General features: G+C 42.1%; 1 protein-coding gene across 1 annotated transcript; it reads left to right on the top strand.

The window, feature by feature from the left end:
- The first annotated feature begins 1,983 nt into the window (after positions 1 to 1,983).
- LOC111224276 (V-type proton ATPase subunit B, brain isoform-like) lies at positions 1,984 to 13,070 on the top strand. The gene is made up of 14 exons (XM_022748701.1): positions 1,984 to 2,179; positions 3,793 to 3,848; positions 4,829 to 4,927; positions 5,669 to 5,762; positions 5,869 to 5,946; positions 6,856 to 6,995; positions 7,511 to 7,612; positions 8,196 to 8,293; positions 8,731 to 8,854; positions 8,959 to 9,109; positions 9,219 to 9,301; positions 10,074 to 10,178; positions 10,390 to 10,519; positions 11,399 to 13,070. Exons 1-14 carry the CDS (start codon positions 2,017 to 2,019, stop codon positions 11,533 to 11,535), a joined length of 1,560 nt encoding a protein of 519 aa, XP_022604422.1. The 5' UTR covers positions 1,984 to 2,016; the 3' UTR covers positions 11,536 to 13,070.
- The last annotated feature ends 5,684 nt before the right edge of the window (positions 13,071 to 18,754 follow it).

The raw sequence follows: 18,754 nt of genomic DNA, 5'->3' as shown, positions 1-18,754 counted from the left end.
TGGGAGGGGTCAGTTTTATTGAGTGACTTGTTCGTATTTTGGTGGAAAATGTGGTTCAGATTTTTACACTGAACCTCGTCTGTTTTCTGTCACTTCACTGCTGTTCTGGTGATTTTATCAATAAGAGCTAAAGAACAAAATTCTTGAATAATGACGCCTCAGTGTTGAAAATGAAAATAATTTATTACTCTCAAACCAGCAGATGCTTTTAAATTGGAATTAGAAAATAATGTTTAAGGTGGAAGTGAAGCAGCAGGACACCTGTTGATGAATCTGCAGCCTCTGATTTGGTGCCTTCACTGACCTCAGGTCAGTCAAACGTTGATCAGTCAGTCGAGGAGAATAAATGTCGACGTGTTTGATGAAGGTTTTATTTTTGTTTTTTAATTTATGTGTAAATTTTAGTTTTACACTTTTTTTTCCAGTGTTTACTTTTCACCTGCCATTAAGGCCGAAACGCACAATTACCTTCATTATCGATTATTTTATTATTTTATTATTACAAATGGTAGAAAACATTAAACATGAGCAGCACAGTTCACCAGAGCCCAAAGTAACGTCTTCATGTCTCTGTTTGTCAGTTTCTCTTATAAAGTCTCAGCAAATATTCACATCAGGAAGCTGAACATCGTGTGGAATTTTCTCTTTTAGATGAACCTTTAACTGATCAACTAATCGATTAGTCGACCAGTCGTTTCAGCTCTACAGACAAACCAGCCAGAGCTGAAACGATCAGTCGATTAATCGTTAGTCAATCGGTAGAAAACTGAATTGAGTGTATTGATGATCAGTTGTTGTCAGGTGACGTCTCTTCACTGAAGACCTCTGTCAGAGAGGAATAAAAAAATGTCTGTGAAATAAAAACTTTGTTAAGAATTTTGAAAAATGAAATTTTAAAATAAAATTTTACCTAACAAAAATATTATTGTAATATTGTTATTGTTATTATTGTTATTGATATTATATAAATTAATGATGGAATAACATTTGATAATAATGGGTTGAGTTTGTTTCACATATTTTTCACTATTTATTATTTATCTCAATATCTTTAATTATTTAATATGAAACAATTTGCGCAGTTTGGTCAATAATCTTTTTTTTACATATATATATTTAAAATAATTTTATTTAGTCCAAATATCCATTTCATAATTTTTTAAAAAGTTAAGTACACGTTAACAAAAAAAACAAACAAAAATCATACTGAACACTGAACACAGACAGAAATGAAAAGGTAGATAAATTATATTGATAACAAAATTAACCAATAAATAAAGAAATCTAGATAATAAAGAAATAAACATCACATGTTTGAATTGGTCCCGAAGTATACTGAAAGTCCACAACTATTTATTTATTTTATATATTGATAGTTTAATATTTTTTATTAATTCAATTAAATTACTACATTCAGTAATGAATGGTTCAACATTCTGGTGAGTTTTAGAAAATGTGGACTTATGAATATGAAATTCACCTAATTAAATTCATAGCTTCTCAGTCCATGGCTGGCTTTTATTTTCATAATATAAAATCAAATTTAATATGGAAAAATATTCCTGTAAGTTTTACTCTTGTAAAGTGACAGTAAATAAATAAATGTTTAATTGTGTATTCTTGATGTACAGATCTTGATATCATTAATATATATATTATGAATAATTTTGTATCGTCCGTCTCAGTTCGTTGAGGAGTGTAAGAATTTGTTTACAGAGAAATGAGAGTGGATGAATCCTTTTTTACATTTATTTTCATAATTTCTTTCTTTATTTACTTATTTATTTTTTGAGTGTGGATGAATCCTTTTTTATTTATTTTTTGAAATGTATTATTATTATAAAAATAATTAACAATAACAATTATTATTATTTATAATTTTTTATTTTTTTGAGTGTGGAGGAATCCGTGTGTTTCTCAGCCTCCCTCATGCTCATGATGCAACTGGTGTGGTTCCCGCGCATGCGCCGAGGCTGTCACGACTCGGACGCCGCTGCGGCTGCTGCAGGTGGAAACATGGCGATGAAGGCGCTCAGAGGGATGGTGAACGGGGCCATGAGCGAGCTCTCCTCGGCCGTCAGCGGGAACAGACCGACGGCCGCCGCCCCGGCCTCCACCGCCGCCTCGCGGGAGCATGTGATGGCCGTGAGCCGGGACTATATCTCCCAACCCCGCCTCAGTGAGTCCCTCTATGTCTGAGTAACACCATCAGCTCAGGTAGGAGCCACACGGCAGAACAAACATGAACCGGGAGATTTCTCAGGAGGGGGGTCAGTGTTAAAGAAATGAAACCGTGAGGGTTACAGATTAATGACATCATCACCCGTCACACCTGGTGAACACGCGATTTCATTCATGTCTCTGACTCTTCAGGTTCAACTGAAACAATTAATCATCAGGGATCCAAAAACACTGGTGGGAAGTAACTAAGTACATTTACTCAACTACTTTGAATAACTGCAGTCTTGAGGTACTATTACTTTACATGAGTATTTGTATTCTCTGCTGCTTTTTACACTGAATATTGTACTTTTAACCTCATTACATTCAGTTACTTTTCAGTTTAAAGCTCCATATTTTCTTCTTCTGTGTTTTATTTGAAGTGTTGATCCATCAGAAGATATAAAAACCATCTCAGTGTAGTTTTACATCTTCTCTCTCTCTCTGCAGCTCTAGTAACAACAGGTCGGTGAGCCAATTAGAAGAGAGGAGGCTCTGAATCTTTATGGGACCTTTAAGATTTTACATGAAACACATGATAAGATGTAAAACACGACAGCAGATTAAAACAAGAGGTTCTCCTCCTCTTTAGCTTTCATTAAGGTAAAACTGCAATATCTGAAAAATTACCCTTTTAATCACTAAACAAGTGATTTTACACTATGATTATGTTAACTACTTTTAAGTACTTTTAGCTGATAATACTTCTGTACTTTTACTTCAGTAGGAATTTAAATGCAGTTTTTTTACATTGTTGTATTAATGTACTTTTACTTCTTCCACCACTGGGTAAAACAAGACATTTAAAGCTCAATATAGGTCCATATAAAGGTAGATGTCCATGTGTGTGATTATAAAGCAGGTCTAGATTCTATATTAATATAGTTCTATAATAACATATATATTTTATAAATATATATGTTTCTATATTAGTATATACTATCCACAGAGAAATGCACACAGCCTGTATTCAGAAACTGAGCCTTAAAACCAGCCGTCAGGACTTCTGGAACTTTGTGATGTCACAACAAAGCAGTCACCAAGCCCCGCCCACCTGGACCCACCATCCAAACCTTGCAGGATTTGGTTTCTCTGAGTGTTTTTACCTGAAATCTGCTTTATTTTTATTGGATCAGTCAGAAAACAGTCAGCCAATCAGAAGAGAGGCTCAGAGCCAAGAGGTAACCAGTGATGTCATGAAGTGAAATGATTATTGATGAATGATTTTCTCCCTCCATGATAGTTATAATGTTGTTTCTCTTCTCAGTGATATAAATGAGGTGGACAGAATAATAGAAAGACCTGTGAGTGTCACACAAATGACCGTCCTGTTTCTAATAAACTGGCCGCTGAGTGTAATTCCTCACATTCTTTATTTTGCTCATTCAACCGTGAAAAACACAAAGATGTTCAGCAGCAGAAACCGACAGTGAGAAGCTGCAGCTGAGCAACGTTTGGCTTCAAGTGTGTTTCCACCCACCTGCTGTATTTTTAAACCAGCAGAGTAGAAACGTGTGTCAGTAAACGCTGTGTTCGCACCTCTGTCAACACAAACTGTTTCCTCTCTCGCAGCCTATAGAACAGTGTCTGGAGTCAACGGGCCGCTGGTGATTCTGGACCAGGTGAAGGTGAGGACGAGACCAGACCTCAGGTTACATTTCTCAGCTTCTCTCTGACTCACGGCCGAATGTTAAAACACTCAGTTCAAAGTTTATTCTTCCAGGAGTTAGAATGAATTCAGAACAATAACAATAAAGAGCAGATGTTCCACATGTTTTTAAATGCAGCGGGAACAGAACTCCAGATGTTCATGTAGAAAACATTAAGCTGCTTTTCCACAGTATCATTAATGGGGGGGGGGCAGTAGAAGGCAGGGGGGTAACAGATAATTATAATTGATATTTTATTATAATGATAATTGGTTTATATTTAATTCAGTTTTCACCTGACTTTATTATAGAGAGAAACCAACCTGGCGACAGTGGAGGGAAAAACTCCCTTGAATACGAATAGAAATACGTTATTGATTATGAAGAGATAGTGCACTCTGATTGGCCCTGAACAGCACCTGAATATTTATAATAATATTGATCTGTCTCCTGATCGACACGATTCACCACAACTGTCACACAAAGGATCAAAAAAGAAGCTTCTTACAACTCCAGTTGTTGTTCATAAGTATCAGAGGTGATCCAGGTGATCCAGGGGATCCAGGTGATCCAGGTGAGCCAGGTGAGCCAGGTGATCCAGGTGCTCCATCCATTTACTACAGATGTAAACAAAACGGCAGCAGAGTAAATAAACGAAGGCGTAGATGTTTTCAGCTCCATTACTTTGATATTTAACAAAGATTTATCCTCAACAACCTTTGATCAGTTTTCATATATTTACAGTTTAGTTCAAATTAAAGCTTCACTGATGATTATTGATCTCATGATCCAATGTTTTTCTTTTTCTTTTCAGTTTTTTTCTTTTTTTAAATCTCAGACACTTCAGAGTTAAATCCACCTGAGCCTCCTCTCACACTCTGTCCACCTGCACCATCAGCAGTTCCTCTCACTTCAGACTTTACTATATTTAACTGCCTCTGATGTTTGTGCTCCACCAGTTCCCCAGGTACGCCGAGATCGTCCACCTCACGCTGCCCGACGGCACCAAGAGGAGCGGACAGGTGCTGGAGGTCACCGGCTCCAAAGCTGTGGTGCAGGTGTGTGTGTGTGTGTGTGTGTGTGTGTGTGTGAGTGTTTGATACAGTAGAATTAATTTAACATTTATTGTTGTTTTAATTTGTCGTTTAAAACCTATGATAGCCACACTAGCATGAAACTGAAATATCTCAATAACTATTAGATGAATATATAGACATTCATGTTCCCCAGAGGATGAACCACATTGATTTTCAAATGCTTCACTTATCTTGTGAATTATTTCTACACCTACAGGATGGATTGGTACAAACGTTCATGTTCCCCAGAAGATGAATCCCTCTGAGTTTGTTGATCCTCTGGTGCTACACTGAGGTTCACATGTTCTTCAGAGTGAAAGATTCTAACTATTAGACGTATTGGCATAAAATTATATACAGATATTCATGTTCCCCGGAGGATAAATTCTAATGACGTTAATGATCTTCTCACTTTTCCTCTGGTGTGAGCATCAGGTCAAAACTTTTACTTTTCAGTCACATATCTCAACATGGATGGATCTCTACTGGATGAATTTGCACAAAATGTTTCACAGACGTTCGTGGTTTCCAGATGATTAGTTCCTCAGAAGTCGGTGATCAATCTTCAGGCTTCAAACATTAAACAGAACAAATGTACATTGTAAATCACAGAACAGAAAACATGTCACAGAGAGAAAGAGAGAGCGTTTTAATGAAGGATTTCTCCTTTAATCTCCGTCCTTCCTCCTCGTCTTCCCTCCTCCTCCTCGCCGCCCTCTGCAGGTGTTTGAGGGGACTGCAGGTATCGATGCAAAGAAGACCAGCTGTGAGTTCACAGGGGACATCCTGCGGACACCTGTCTCTGAGGACATGTTGGGTACGACACACACAACACAACATGTCCTATTCATTTCAATGAGACTGAGGCGACTGAAGCAGGTGTGTGTGTGTGTGTGTGTGTGTGTGTGTGTGTGTGTTTTCAGGTCGTGTGTTTAATGGATCTGGGAAACCCATCGACAGAGGACCGGCAGTCCTGGCTGAAGACTTCCTGGACATCATGGGTAACACTGACACTGTCCATTTATAACTCAAATGTTCAGTTTACATAAATAATCTACTAGTTCTTTTCTCCATTTATTGATTAACTGTTTTATTTATAGATAGAATATCAGATCAAATGAAACTGTAACAGACAAATTCCTGTAGAATTCCCCAGATGAAGTAAAATGAATTCAGCTCTGAAACTGAACGTTTAATTTATTATCATGAAGAAGAGCATCAAATCATCGTATCTGTCATTTGACATATTGGACCTAAAGAATATTTGACATTTTTACTTAAATTTAATTAAAACAAATGATTAATATTGAATTGAAGCTGGAAACTTCACATCTACAGTGTTGTGAACTGTCTTTATAAAGAACATAATAAAATGATGTGGAGAGACGCAGTGCAGTAAAAATCCAACAGATAAACCAAGACATTTATTTAAATTATCGTGAGAATTTCTTACAACGTGAGATGCTTCAATAGAAATACTGGAACTTCACGTAGCAACACCAAAAATATAAATTTATACAAGTCCGGACATGTGCATTTTACAACATATAAAGACAGGTGGCACATTAAAGGAAGAGAAATATAACAAATACTGATCACTTTCTCCAGGTGGGGGTTTGTTTCTGGCCTCCTACAGGTGGGATTCACCTTCATCCTGTTCAGAAGGTTCTAGTGGAGGTTGAAGAGGTTTTCTGTGAGGCTCTACTCACCTGTTAGGAAGGTCGAACACCTGAGGCAGAATAAGTGTTAGACAGCTTCATCATCAATGAGGGAATATCTTCTGGAGGAATGATGCTCATACACTTCTGACAGGGAGAACTGAAGCCTGTTCTGGAGGCTGGAGGTCACACACACACTTAATGTTGGGGTGTATTTTAGTTTTAATTCTAACATGTTACGTCACGTTACAGGTCAACCCATAAACCCTCAGTGTCGCATTTACCCCGAGGAGATGATCCAGACCGGCATCTCCGCCATCGACGGCATGAACAGCATCGCCAGGGGCCAGAAGATCCCCATCTTCTCTGCTGCAGGGCTGCCACACAATGAGGTACACACACACACACACACACACACACACACACACACACACACACACACACACACACAGGAAGCCTATTAACGACATTTTTCTTTACTTTAGGTTGAAGATGTTTAAATGACTTTGGTCAGATGTTGCCTGATGTTCCTCCTCCCTCCTCCCTCCTCCCTCCTCCTCCCTCCCTTCTCCCTCCTCCCCCCTCCCTCCCTCCTCCCTCCTCCCTCCTCCTCCCTCCTTTCTCTCAACGCTTCCTCCCTCCTCCTCGCTCCCTCCTCTCTCCTTTCTCTCCCCTCCTCCCTCCTCCTCCTCCTCCTCTCTCCTCCTCCTTCCCTCCTCCCTCCTTCCCTCCCCGTCCTCCCCTCCTCCCTCCCTCCCCCTCCTCCTCCTCCCTCCCTCCCTCCCTCCCTCCTGCCCTCCTCCCTCCTCCCTCCTCCCTCCTCTCTCCCTCCTCCTCTCCTCCTCCCTCTCCCTCCTCCCTCCTCTCTCCTCCCTCCTCCCTCCTCCCTCCTCCTCCCTCCCGTCAGATCGCCGCTCAGATCTGTCGGCAGGCCGGTCTGGTGAAGAAGTCCAAGGACGTGATGGACTACAGCGAGGACAACTTCGCCATAGTGTTCGCCGCCATGGGGGTGAGAGGCTCAGATTCTTCTTCCACAGCAGGTTCAGACACTTTTAAACCTGAGAGAGCTGAAAGAGGAAGTTAACACCCCGCATTACCTCGAACGCACCTCCTTCACAAACACAGACTCACACACACGTTGATCCACAGAAACTTGAGTCATCCATTTAAATCCATGAAGTGAAGCGGCTGTGAGCTCCGTCTGAGGTTCTGACCATCGGGAGCTTCTTGAGTTCAGTGTTTTGCCCGAGGACACTTCCACACACGGACAGGAGGAGCTGGGGATCGAACCACCAACCCTGTGGTGACCCCCCTCCGCGTAGCGAGTCACAGCCCCCCCACTGCAAACATCCAGAATCTCTCGCTGTGTAAATATTGTTCCTTTCAAGAGTTTAACTGGACACAAGACGTCTCCTCCTGTCCATTCTCAGTGTTTGTGACCTGGAGTTTCCACATCACACTCTATTCCGGGCCCTGATTGGCTCCAGACGAGTCGTGATGTCATAAACCCCAGCAGGTGTGTTGGGTCACCCAGGTGATTTGTGTTTGTCGCCAGAGGAAGTGACAGTTTCTCTTCATGTCTCTGTCACCAGGTCAACATGGAGACCGCCAGGTTCTTCAAGTCGGACTTCGAGGAGAACGGTTCCATGGACAACGTGTGTTTGTTCCTCAACCTGGCCAACGACCCCACGTACGACCTTTAACGCACACGTACAGCAAACTAAAATTAACTTGTCTTGTTCCTTCTCGTAATTATGTTTTATCCTGAGTTTGGATTGAACAAATTAGCCTTTGGTTAGCCTTCGAGCAAGAACACCCAACTGTGCTAATGATGCTAACAGGAGCGTATGCTAGCCACAGTTATTAAACCAACATGCTCCGAAGTCTCAGCTCCACACACGCCCCTCCTCTTTGACCATTTTTGGATTAGCTGGGAGTTAGGGGGCGGAGTCAGATACTGTGTTTTCACTGCCCTTTATTTTCATGAGTTTTATTAAAATCAGTCATTTAAGTTGTAACATTTTAATTGTCTTTTCTTCCAATTAGGTCATTAACCACGGTTCTGAGATGCTTACATCATGAGTTATGAAGCATTATGTTTTGTAAAACCTCCCGTCTTTCTTGCAGCATCGAGCGAATCATCACGCCTCGTTTAGCTCTGACATCAGCAGAGTATCTGGCCTATCAGTGTGAGAAGCACGTCCTCGTCATCCTCACTGACATGAGCTCCTACGCAGAGGCTCTCCGAGAGGTCACCCGCAATTTCACTGCATTTATTCTGAAATCGCTGCTGGAAATTGGAGATAAATTGTGTGTTTACTCTCCAGCGTGCCACTCAACCGATCTGTGTCTCAGGTGTCTGCAGCCAGGGAGGAGGTGCCGGGCCGACGAGGTTTCCCCGGATACATGTACACGGATCTGGCCACCATCTACGAGAGAGCGGGCAGAGTGGAGGGACGTAACGGCTCCATCACCCAGATCCCCATCCTCACCATGCCCAACGACGGTACACACACCGTCACACACACACACACACACACACACACACACACACACACACTAACACACAGTCACAATGTGGTGGTGTTGTTACAGTGTGTTCTCGTGTCCCTCAGACATCACTCATCCTATTCCTGACCTGACCGGTTACATCACTGAGGGACAGATCTATGTGGACAGACAACTTCACAACAGACAGGTAACGAGGACACGATTCGAGGTTTGTCCTGTAGTTTTTATGACCTTTAAATGTTCAGAGGTCACAGTGACTCAGAGACATGGACTCAAGTCACATGATGTGGACTGGACTCATGGATCTGATGGATTCAGACTCAAAACTGACTTTTTGGTCTCAGCATGGGACCTAGATTGAGACTAGTTAGTCTTGATTTGGGACTTGACATAGAAGTTGATGTTGCTGGGACTTGTTGGTGTTGACCTGGAGCCTGACTTGAAGATTTGGGACTTGACCTGAGACGTGCTGGTCTTGAGACATGGTCCTGACAGCTCTGATTGGACAGCGCCCTCTAGTGGTTTAGGTGTGTGCCAGCCAGACTCTGAGCTCTGTGTATTAAAGTCCCGTCAGGTCTTCTGTCTGTCACTTCTGTTCTTTGAAACCAAACATTATCAACCTCTTTTCTCCCGTCGACGTCAGTAAATGGTTCAGAAAGAAAATCTCCTCCAAACTTGAACTGACATGAAGAATTATAATTTTAACGCTTCAGTGAATTCATCAACGTATATCTGAGGTAGATCTTTAATGTCACACTGTCACCTGAGTAAAATGGGAGAGTCTTTTAATTCAGCAACATGACAGCACCGCTGCTCTGTTGAACAAAGATAAAACAAAACCCACAAAAAACCACAAGTGTTTTGTGGTTTTTTGTCAAATTCTGATCCACTGAGTTTCTTCAGGAGTCAGAACAGGAAGTGCGAGATCAGCTGATGACTCTGTGTTCATGTGTCGTCAGATTTATCCTCCAATCAACGTGCTGCCGTCGCTCTCCCGTCTAATGAAGTCCGCCATCGGGGAGGGGATGACCCGCAGAGACCACTCTGATGTTTCCAACCAGCTCGTACGTCCACACACACACACACACACACACACACACACACACACACACACACACACACACATACACTCCTGTATATATTGCACATACAGGCCTTTTCCCTTTTCCTTCCCACTCTGTCTGTGTGTGTGTGTGTGTGTGTGTGTGTGTGTGTGTGTGTGTGTGTGTGTGTGTGTGTGTGTGTGTGTGTGTGTGTGTGTGTGTGTGTGTGCAGTATGCATGTTACGCCATAGGGAAGGACGTCCAGGCCATGAAGGCGGTGGTGGGGGAGGAGGCTCTGACGGCTGATGATCTGCTCTACCTGGAGTTCCTCACCAAGTTTGAGAAAAACTTCATCTCCCAAGGTGCAGTGGGGCCACGGCAGATCACCCATAGCTACTGATAGAGCCGAAACAACTGGGAGAAAATGAATAATTAATGATTAATAATGCAAATATTTAGATTTTGAAGTCATTTATTAAGCTCAGGGAGTCGTCAAGTCCAGAGTGAACGATCTGTACGTCACATGACACTGTCGGTCTTTAGACCCTCAGTTAGTATATGGAAAACAAGAAGGAACGATAACGATATTATGTTTACATGTTTCATTTCTAAAAGAGAACAGGTCTTAATGAGGATCTAAGGGAAACTAACCCTGATGAATCACTGGATCAATATAAAGCCGATAAAGTTAATTCGGCCACTTTAGTCAAATCCGAAGAGACATGCCTGGGCTTTATTTCAGACTCGCACATAAAGAAGGTGACCAAAACAGCTTAGAAATCACTTAAGAAATATTGACAAGGTCCGGCCGTTCCTTATCCATAAAGATGCTGAAAAACTACTTCATGCTTTTATTTCCAGTAGATTAGATTATTGCACTGCTCTTTCTACTGCTCTTCTTTTTTTAACTCTGTAGCTGTAAGAGATGCTCTGTGAACATTTTTAAACAACAGCTGAAAACCTATTTATTTCACTTGGCTTTTAATGAATTCTCTCATATTTTGCTATTCTTATTCTTATTCTTATTCGTTTTTATTTTTATTTTCATTTACATGTTTTATCATCTACTGTCTCTCTCTATTGTCTAGTTTCATTGCCCTATTTGCCCTTATTTTATTAGATTTTTTATTGTAAAACACTTTGAGCTACAACTGTTGTATGACAGTTGCTTATTATTATTATTATTATTATTATTAATGATGATAATAATAATACCCATGCATGTGTGTTTCCGTGTCCAGGTGCTTATGAAAACAGGAGTGTGTTTGAGACCCTGGACATCGGATGGCAGCTGATGAGGATCTTCCCCAAAGAGATGCTGAAGAGGATTCCTCAGAGCACCTTAGCTGAGTTTTACCCCCGAGAAGCCAAACACTAACCGGACCTGCCCCCGGCCCCCGGCCCCTCGCCGCTTCCATCTGCTTCTGTGAGAACTGCCTTCATACGGTGTAGTGTTGATGCTGTGACCGTCCTGACGCTTGTGACTTTCATGCGGCCTTGACAACAAACCATTGAACAGGAGGAGGAACACACTCCAACACACACAGAGGTTTGTGTTTACAGTCAGTGTAGAGGAAGAGAGTAGTACAGTAACGTGTTAATTATCTGCGTGAGTGATCAGAAGGACATTTAGATTTTTTTGCCACACCTAGAACACGACACGAAGTACAGAAAGAAAATCACATAAATCCCAGACTCTGGTTTTCAGACCTTAATGTGTAATATCTACAAAGAAATCATGAATTACTAATAAAGCATCTGTAATTTAACCTACAGGAGAAGCCACAGTAAAGACTAAACATTCCCTCCTTTTCTCTCTTTCCCTCTCTGGAAGTTCAGCACAAATCTCCCCGTAAAACAGCAAATTGACATTTTTACAGTTTGGTGTTTGCACGGTTGAAATAAACAAGATATCACGTGTTAGTCAGAGATTGTCAGAGGAACTGTATCAATCTGAACATCAAACTCTCAGCAACAAAACCAATAAGAAGATTTCCAAAGATGTCAAATAATTTCTTTAAAGGTACCAGGAGTAACGTTTTTACATGTGAGTCCCTGTTGATGTTGAAATAAAATCTCAAACATTAGTTTTTACAAATGTTTAATAATATTTTTTAGAGCTCAAGGATTCACACAATGAGTTTTGGTGGGAAACAAACTCTTATGTTTAGAAGAGAAGATGGCGTACACCTGTGCATCACTGCAGCCAGGTGGCCTCCATGTTGCTCTTTAATCTGCATATATTTTGATATTTACAGATTATTGTAATTCAGATTTAAAATCTTAATTATAACAGAAATTATAGAGAATATTCTTCTAACCAGTTCAGTATTACCCCTCAGTTATAAGCTAAATTAAATAAACTGTCGGGTTTACCTGTGGAGGAGTCTCACCTGAGTGAATGTGAAGGCGTCATGCTCAATATGCTTCAGCAGGTGTTTCGTTCACGCCGTACGATTGTGACGCCCTGACAGACTGTCATGTAACTGCCGTGAGGTACACGGAGTTGTTTGGAGGAATGTTTCTCGCTTTGATGCGTGTCCTACATGAAAGGCGTGTCTGTATCGGGATATTAGAGTGAGTATTGGGCGTTTAAATGATGCGGATGTGTGTGAGGTTTAAACAAGACGTCCTCTTGATGTTGTCGTGGTTTCTCTGGATGATCGTTGTCGACTCTTTCTCTTTTATTCCGGTGCCAAAAGCTTGAAGCGCTGATTTCTTTGTGTTTCATGTTTTCTGTGTTTGTGTAATCTTTCAGTTCTCGACTGTCTGCTACTCATCAGCCTTGAAATATCTATGAATTATGTATTTCTGTTTGAACAGTGTGTGCATATTGACTGGTTATGATCATCATGCATGCGTTGTCATTGAATGTTTCCTGTTGGTGCCTCAAGTTATCAAGTGAAATAAAAGCTGCCGTCTCATTATCTCTGATCAGTTATTGTGTTTTAACATCGGCACTTAAACTCACATTCATGTTTCAAGCATTGACAGATTATTTATCAGGCGGGATGCACTGAGTATTTATTTATGAGATGCATCATGCATCATTAACAGGCTGAGTGTTACATCAGAAGCTCGTCTCTATCGACCAATAATTCATGAACGTCAGCTAATCAATATTTTGAATGTCAATGAGTCTTTGAACGTCAATGTTGATCCACACTGAAATGTCTCAACAACTACTGGATGGACTGTGATGAAATGTGGTTCAGATGTTCGTGGTCCCTTCAGGATCAATCACAACGACCTCGGTGATCCTCTGGCTTTTTTATCCAGCGCCATCATCAGGTCAAATGCTTCATTTATCTTGTGAGATATTTCTACATCCACTGGATGGATTGGCACAAAATGTGGTAGAAACATTCGTGTTCCCCAGAGGATGAATCCTGCTGACTTTGGTGACCCTCTCGTGCTACACTGAGGTTCTTCAGAGGCAAATATTTTAAAAACTATTGGATGGAAATTTGGTCCAAATATTCATGGTCCCCAGAGGATAAATGTTAATGACATTAATGATCCTTTCACTTTTCCTTTGGTGTGATCATCAGGTCAATTATTCAACGACAGATCTCAACATTTGAGCCTCTCTTCTGATTGGTGTGCGTGGTTTGGGGAGGCGGAAGTGACTGCTTCGTTGTGACATCACAAAGTTCCAGAAGTCCTGACGGCTGGTTTTAAGGCTCAGTTTCTGAATACAGGCTGTGTGCATTTCTCTGTGGACTGAGGCTTTGATACTTTCACAGTATTAATATAGAAGCTAGAGCTGATCTATAATCACACTACACATGGACACAGACCTTTACACTGGAGGAGCTTTAAGGTGTAAATGTGACTATTTATGAGTGACTCCAGAGCAGAGTTCATGTTGGATTGTATTTAGAGTTACAAGGTTTTTAATAATTGAAGTAATATGGATTCCCAGATTCTTAAAACCTGGAGGTGAACAGGTAGTCCCTCAAATTTATTTTCATTTTTTTTTATATCTGTCTTTATGAATTCTAATTAAGTGTGAACATGTGTGAAAATGCAGAGGCCGTGCCGTTGTGGAGATGACCACGGGGAGGCGCTGTTGCCCTGTGAGAGTTCTTTGGTGGCCTGATCCTGCAGTTTCTCTCCTGATGACTTTTATCTCTGTGATCCAATAACAAAATTAAATGTGGGAAAATTTCATCCAACTTTTCAGCGGAGATGACTCGTTTGCGTTTCCGAAATGCCACCAGGTCATGCATGAAAGTTCAACTTAAAGATGAGAGTCAAAGTCGGTTAAGTGCCAGCAGCGTCTGATACAGGCCAGTGTTTTTTTTTGGAGGTTTTTTTCAGAGGAGCTTTATGGAAGATGAAAGCGGCGCTCCAAAGCCAAACACTGGTCAGGGCTCTCTGTGGATGGCTGAGCATGAGCCGCAGAGACACCGAGATAAAGCTGCATCTGAACCGTTTTGATGTGGTTTCTCTCTGTGTTTTTGTTTAACTTGCACAAACCTCGGGTGAATAAAAGTATCCCCCCGAAGACACTGAGAAAACAACAGGACTGCGGTTTAATACAATGGGCTGTGATCTTATAAATGTGCTGTGGTGAGAGCAGGGTGGGGCCATTCAACTTCTCCTCATCCCACAGTTACATTTGATTTCATTCTCATTAAAAGATTAAATATTTACATCAGAAAGATTGTGTGTGTTCTTCAATAAAAGGGCAACAACCGACCAAAAATTTTTAGAGAAAAGAATAGATGTAAATCTGTGTTTGAATGATTGAACATTATATCTCAAAAGAGAGTGTTGTTTTTCACAAGCTCGTATCGTACAACAGTGTCCAATGTGTCATACAGAGTAACATCGACAGCTGTTGGTTTAAAAATGTTTACTGGAATATTCAGTAAAAATCTAACTAAAATCAAACTCCTCCTTTTTTGAATCCTAACTCAAATCTCAGTCAAATCTGAAAACTCAGACACACACACACATTTTAGGGTTAGTGTGACACTGTCAACACTTTCTGAGGATATCATTATCTCTGAAGAGCATCGAGAATAAACATCCATAAATCCGCTTAGAAATCACAGAAAAAAGACGTTTCTTATCGCTGCAGAACTACATTCAGAAACCTGGTGTTTTCAGGTTTCCTCCAGTATCACAGTGATCCAGTGACAGGTGTCTGAACAGGAAGTGGTCACAGCTGATTCAGCTGCTTTTATGAATAAATGGAAACAAATGTGAGCTAAAAAATGAGGCTGAAGTTGTAGCCCACACAACAACATTATACTTATTCTGGATGTTATTTCTCAAAGCATCATGGGAGTTGTAGTTACAAAACTTTGATAAGGTGTGATTATATATGTTTACTTCAAATAGATATAAAAACCATCTCAGTGTAGTTTTACATCTCCTCTCTCAGGCTTCTCTCTGGAGCTCTAGTAACAACAGGTCTGTGAGCCAACCAGAAGAGAGGAGGCTCTGAGCCTCTCTTCCTATTGGCTTTTTTGAGTGATCCAATAAAAATATAGCAGATTTCAGGTAAAAACACTCAGAGAAACAAAATCCTGTAAAGGTTTGGATGGTGGGTCCAGGTGGAGGAGGAGCTTTAACTGTATTTATTTCATGAAGTCTATGTAATCTAAATGTAAACACTTTCTCCATCTCGTTTTACTACAGTGAGAAGAAGAAGAGATACTATTACATCTCATTTTGAACACTCCCAGAACACTGTGTCCTACATTTCCCATGATGCCGGTAGCCAACATATTTTCATTTTAAAAAGCCAAAGTGAAACTGGAACTTCTGTGTTCTGTTCAAATCAAAATCAAACTGACATATTTTAATCTCCATCTTTTGAAAAATTATTTTAAGAAAATTACCTACAATATATAGTCACATGAAAATTAGTGTAAAACAGATGCACTGATGCCACAACACACTTAAACAGACAATCATTTCCTGTCCTCAAGACACAAACTCACTTCATTCTGATATAAAAACCTCATTTTTATCATCAGTGTCTGTGCCAGCTGCTTAAAACTCTTTAGTGGGTTAATTTCTGCTGCGATTTCTCATGAGGGCAAAGAGATTCAGTTTCGACAAAATAATCAAAGCCGGGATTTAAAGGAGGAAATCCAGGCGGTGTGAATTCTGTATGACTGAAGCAGGGATGTACAGATAATTCAGCCGGGGGGTTGGGGGGGTGGACGTCGTCCAAATACAGCTTCTGTTTCTGCCATTCACTTGTGTGTTTGGCAATGCAGGAGACAGAATCTGTCTGTCTGTCTGTCTGTCTGTCTGTCTGTCTGTCTGTCTGTCTGTCTGTCTGTCTGTCTGTTTGTCTGCCTGTCTCTCTGGCTGTCTGTCTGTCTGCCTGCCTGTCTGTCTGTCTGTCTGTCTGTCTGTCTGTTTGTCTGCCTGTCTCTCTGGCTGTCTGGCTGTCTGTCTGTCTGCCTGCCTGCTTGTCTGCCTGTCTGTCTGCCTGCCTGCCTGTCTGTCTGCCTGCCTGTCTGTCTGTCTGCCTGTCTGTCTGTCTGCCTGTCTGTCTGAAGAGGTGAAGTGTCAGTTCAGTCCCAAAAAGTGCTGCATGTAAATCAGTTCTAGCAGGTGAGGAGCACAAACCTTTGGGCTGGCATTTTAAGAGGACAAGTTTTTCATCCCTGAGGTCGGTGCACGTACACACACACACACACACACACACACACACACTTGCACTTCTTGCAACAACATCTTTGTGAGGACACTCGTTAACATAATACATTCCCTAGCCCCTAACCCTGACCTCAACCATCACAACTGAATACCAAGCTCCAACAGTTTTACCCCTCAAACAGACAAACTGTCCCCACTCTGTTGGGAAAACACTTTTTTGGTCACAAACTCATGTCATCAGTCCTTACACCAGGGCTGAACCATGAAGCTGCAGTTCCTCTAATGACCACTAGAGTCTGGCTCCAACAGTGAGTCAGTCCCCATAGACTCCCATGTTAAAATGTCCAACTTTACAGCAGAAATAAACATGTTTACAGCCTGGTACAAAAACTGTTTTGGTCTCTAGAGCTAATTTCCTCCTTCATGACACCTGTTTATAAAACTCACCTGTTTACATTTTATTAAGGACTAAAGTTATGGAGGATTGAGGGCGTGGCCTCTTTGAGTGACAGGTGTCCAGTGAGTGAAATTCTCATATTATTTCATTTATATGTTAGCACTAATTAGCAGGTATCAGTGTTTGTATTTACTACCTGGATTGTTAGCTTCGGTCGTTATCTTGCAAATTAGCCAGAAAATTATTTAGCCTAGGTTAGCCTTTGAGCAACACCCAGCTGTGCTAACAATGCTAACGGGAGCATATGCTAGCCACAGTTATTAAACCAGCATGCACCAAAGTCCCAGCTCCACACACGCCCCTCCTCTTTGACCATTTTTGGATTAGGTGGGGGGTAGGGGCGGAGTCAGACACTGCCAAGATGGCAACGGTAGAGCAGCTCACTCTGAGCTTCAGAAAGCTGTGGATGACGTCACAGAGGCGACGTCCATCTTTATTTGCAGTCTGTGGATTTAATACATACAACACAAACTCCACTTTTACAATATTGTATTTCAGATTTTTATTTAATGATTAATTATTTTCTTTTTAATCTTAAGATACAACAAGCTAACAAACAGATCTCATACCAAAGGAGAGAGTATGGCTCCTTTTTTCCTTGATTCCTCTCCTTATCTTTCTGCTCCTCTCCTCTCCTCTCCCTCTCCTCCCCTCCTCTCCTCTCCTCCTCTCCTCTCCTCTCCTCCCCTCCTCTCCTCTCCTCTTCCTCTCCTCTCCTGCTCCTTCCCCTCTCCTCCGTCTCCTCTTCCTCTCCTCTCCTCTCCTCTCCTCTCCCTCTCCTTCCTCCTCCCCTCCTCTCACTCTCCTCTCCTCCTCCTCTCTCTCCTCTCCTTCCTCTCCTCCCTCCGTCCTCCTCCCTCTGCCTCCTCTCCTCCTTCCCCTCCCCTCTCCTCCCTCTCCTCCTTCTCCTCTCCTGCTCCCTCTCCTCCTCCTCTCCTCCCTTCCTCTCCTCTCCTCTCCTCTCCGCTCCTCTTCTCTCCTCCTCTCCTCCTCCCCTCTCCTCTCCTCTCCTCTCCTCTCCTCCTCTCCTGCCTCCCCTTTTCCTCTCCTGCTCCTCTCCTCTTCCTTCCTCTCCTCTCCTCTCCCTCTCCTCCTTCTCTCCTCCTCTCCTCTCCTCTCCTCTCCTCTCCTCCCTCTCCTCCTCCCTCTCCTCTCTTCTCCTCTCCTCCCCTGTCCTCTCCTCTGCCTCTCCTCGTCCTACTCTCTCTCTCCCTCCTCTCCTCTCCTCCTTCCTCTCCTCTCCTCTCCTCTCCTCCTCTCTCCTCCCTCTCCTCTCTCTCCTCTCCTCCCCTCTCCTCTCCTCTCGCTGCTCCTCTCCTCCTCTCCTCTCCTCACTCTCCTCCTCATCCTCTCCTCTCCTCGCCTCCTCTCCTCCTCTCCTTTCCCTACCTCTCCTCCTCTCCTCTACCTCCCCCTCTCCCTCCTCTTCCTCTCCTCTCCTCTTCCTCTCCTCCTCCCCTCTCCTCTCCTTTTCCTCTCCTCTCCTCCCCTCTCCTCTCCTCCTCTCTCTCCT

The sequence above is a fragment of the Seriola dumerili genome, unplaced genomic scaffold (assembly GCF_002260705.1).
Source record: "Seriola dumerili isolate Sdu_G_001 unplaced genomic scaffold, Sdu_1.0 BDQW01000128.1, whole genome shotgun sequence".
Taxonomy (NCBI): domain Eukaryota; kingdom Metazoa; phylum Chordata; class Actinopteri; order Carangiformes; family Carangidae; genus Seriola; species Seriola dumerili.
Note: the sequence above shows the minus strand (reverse complement) of the source record. Positions and strands in the feature narration are given on the sequence as shown.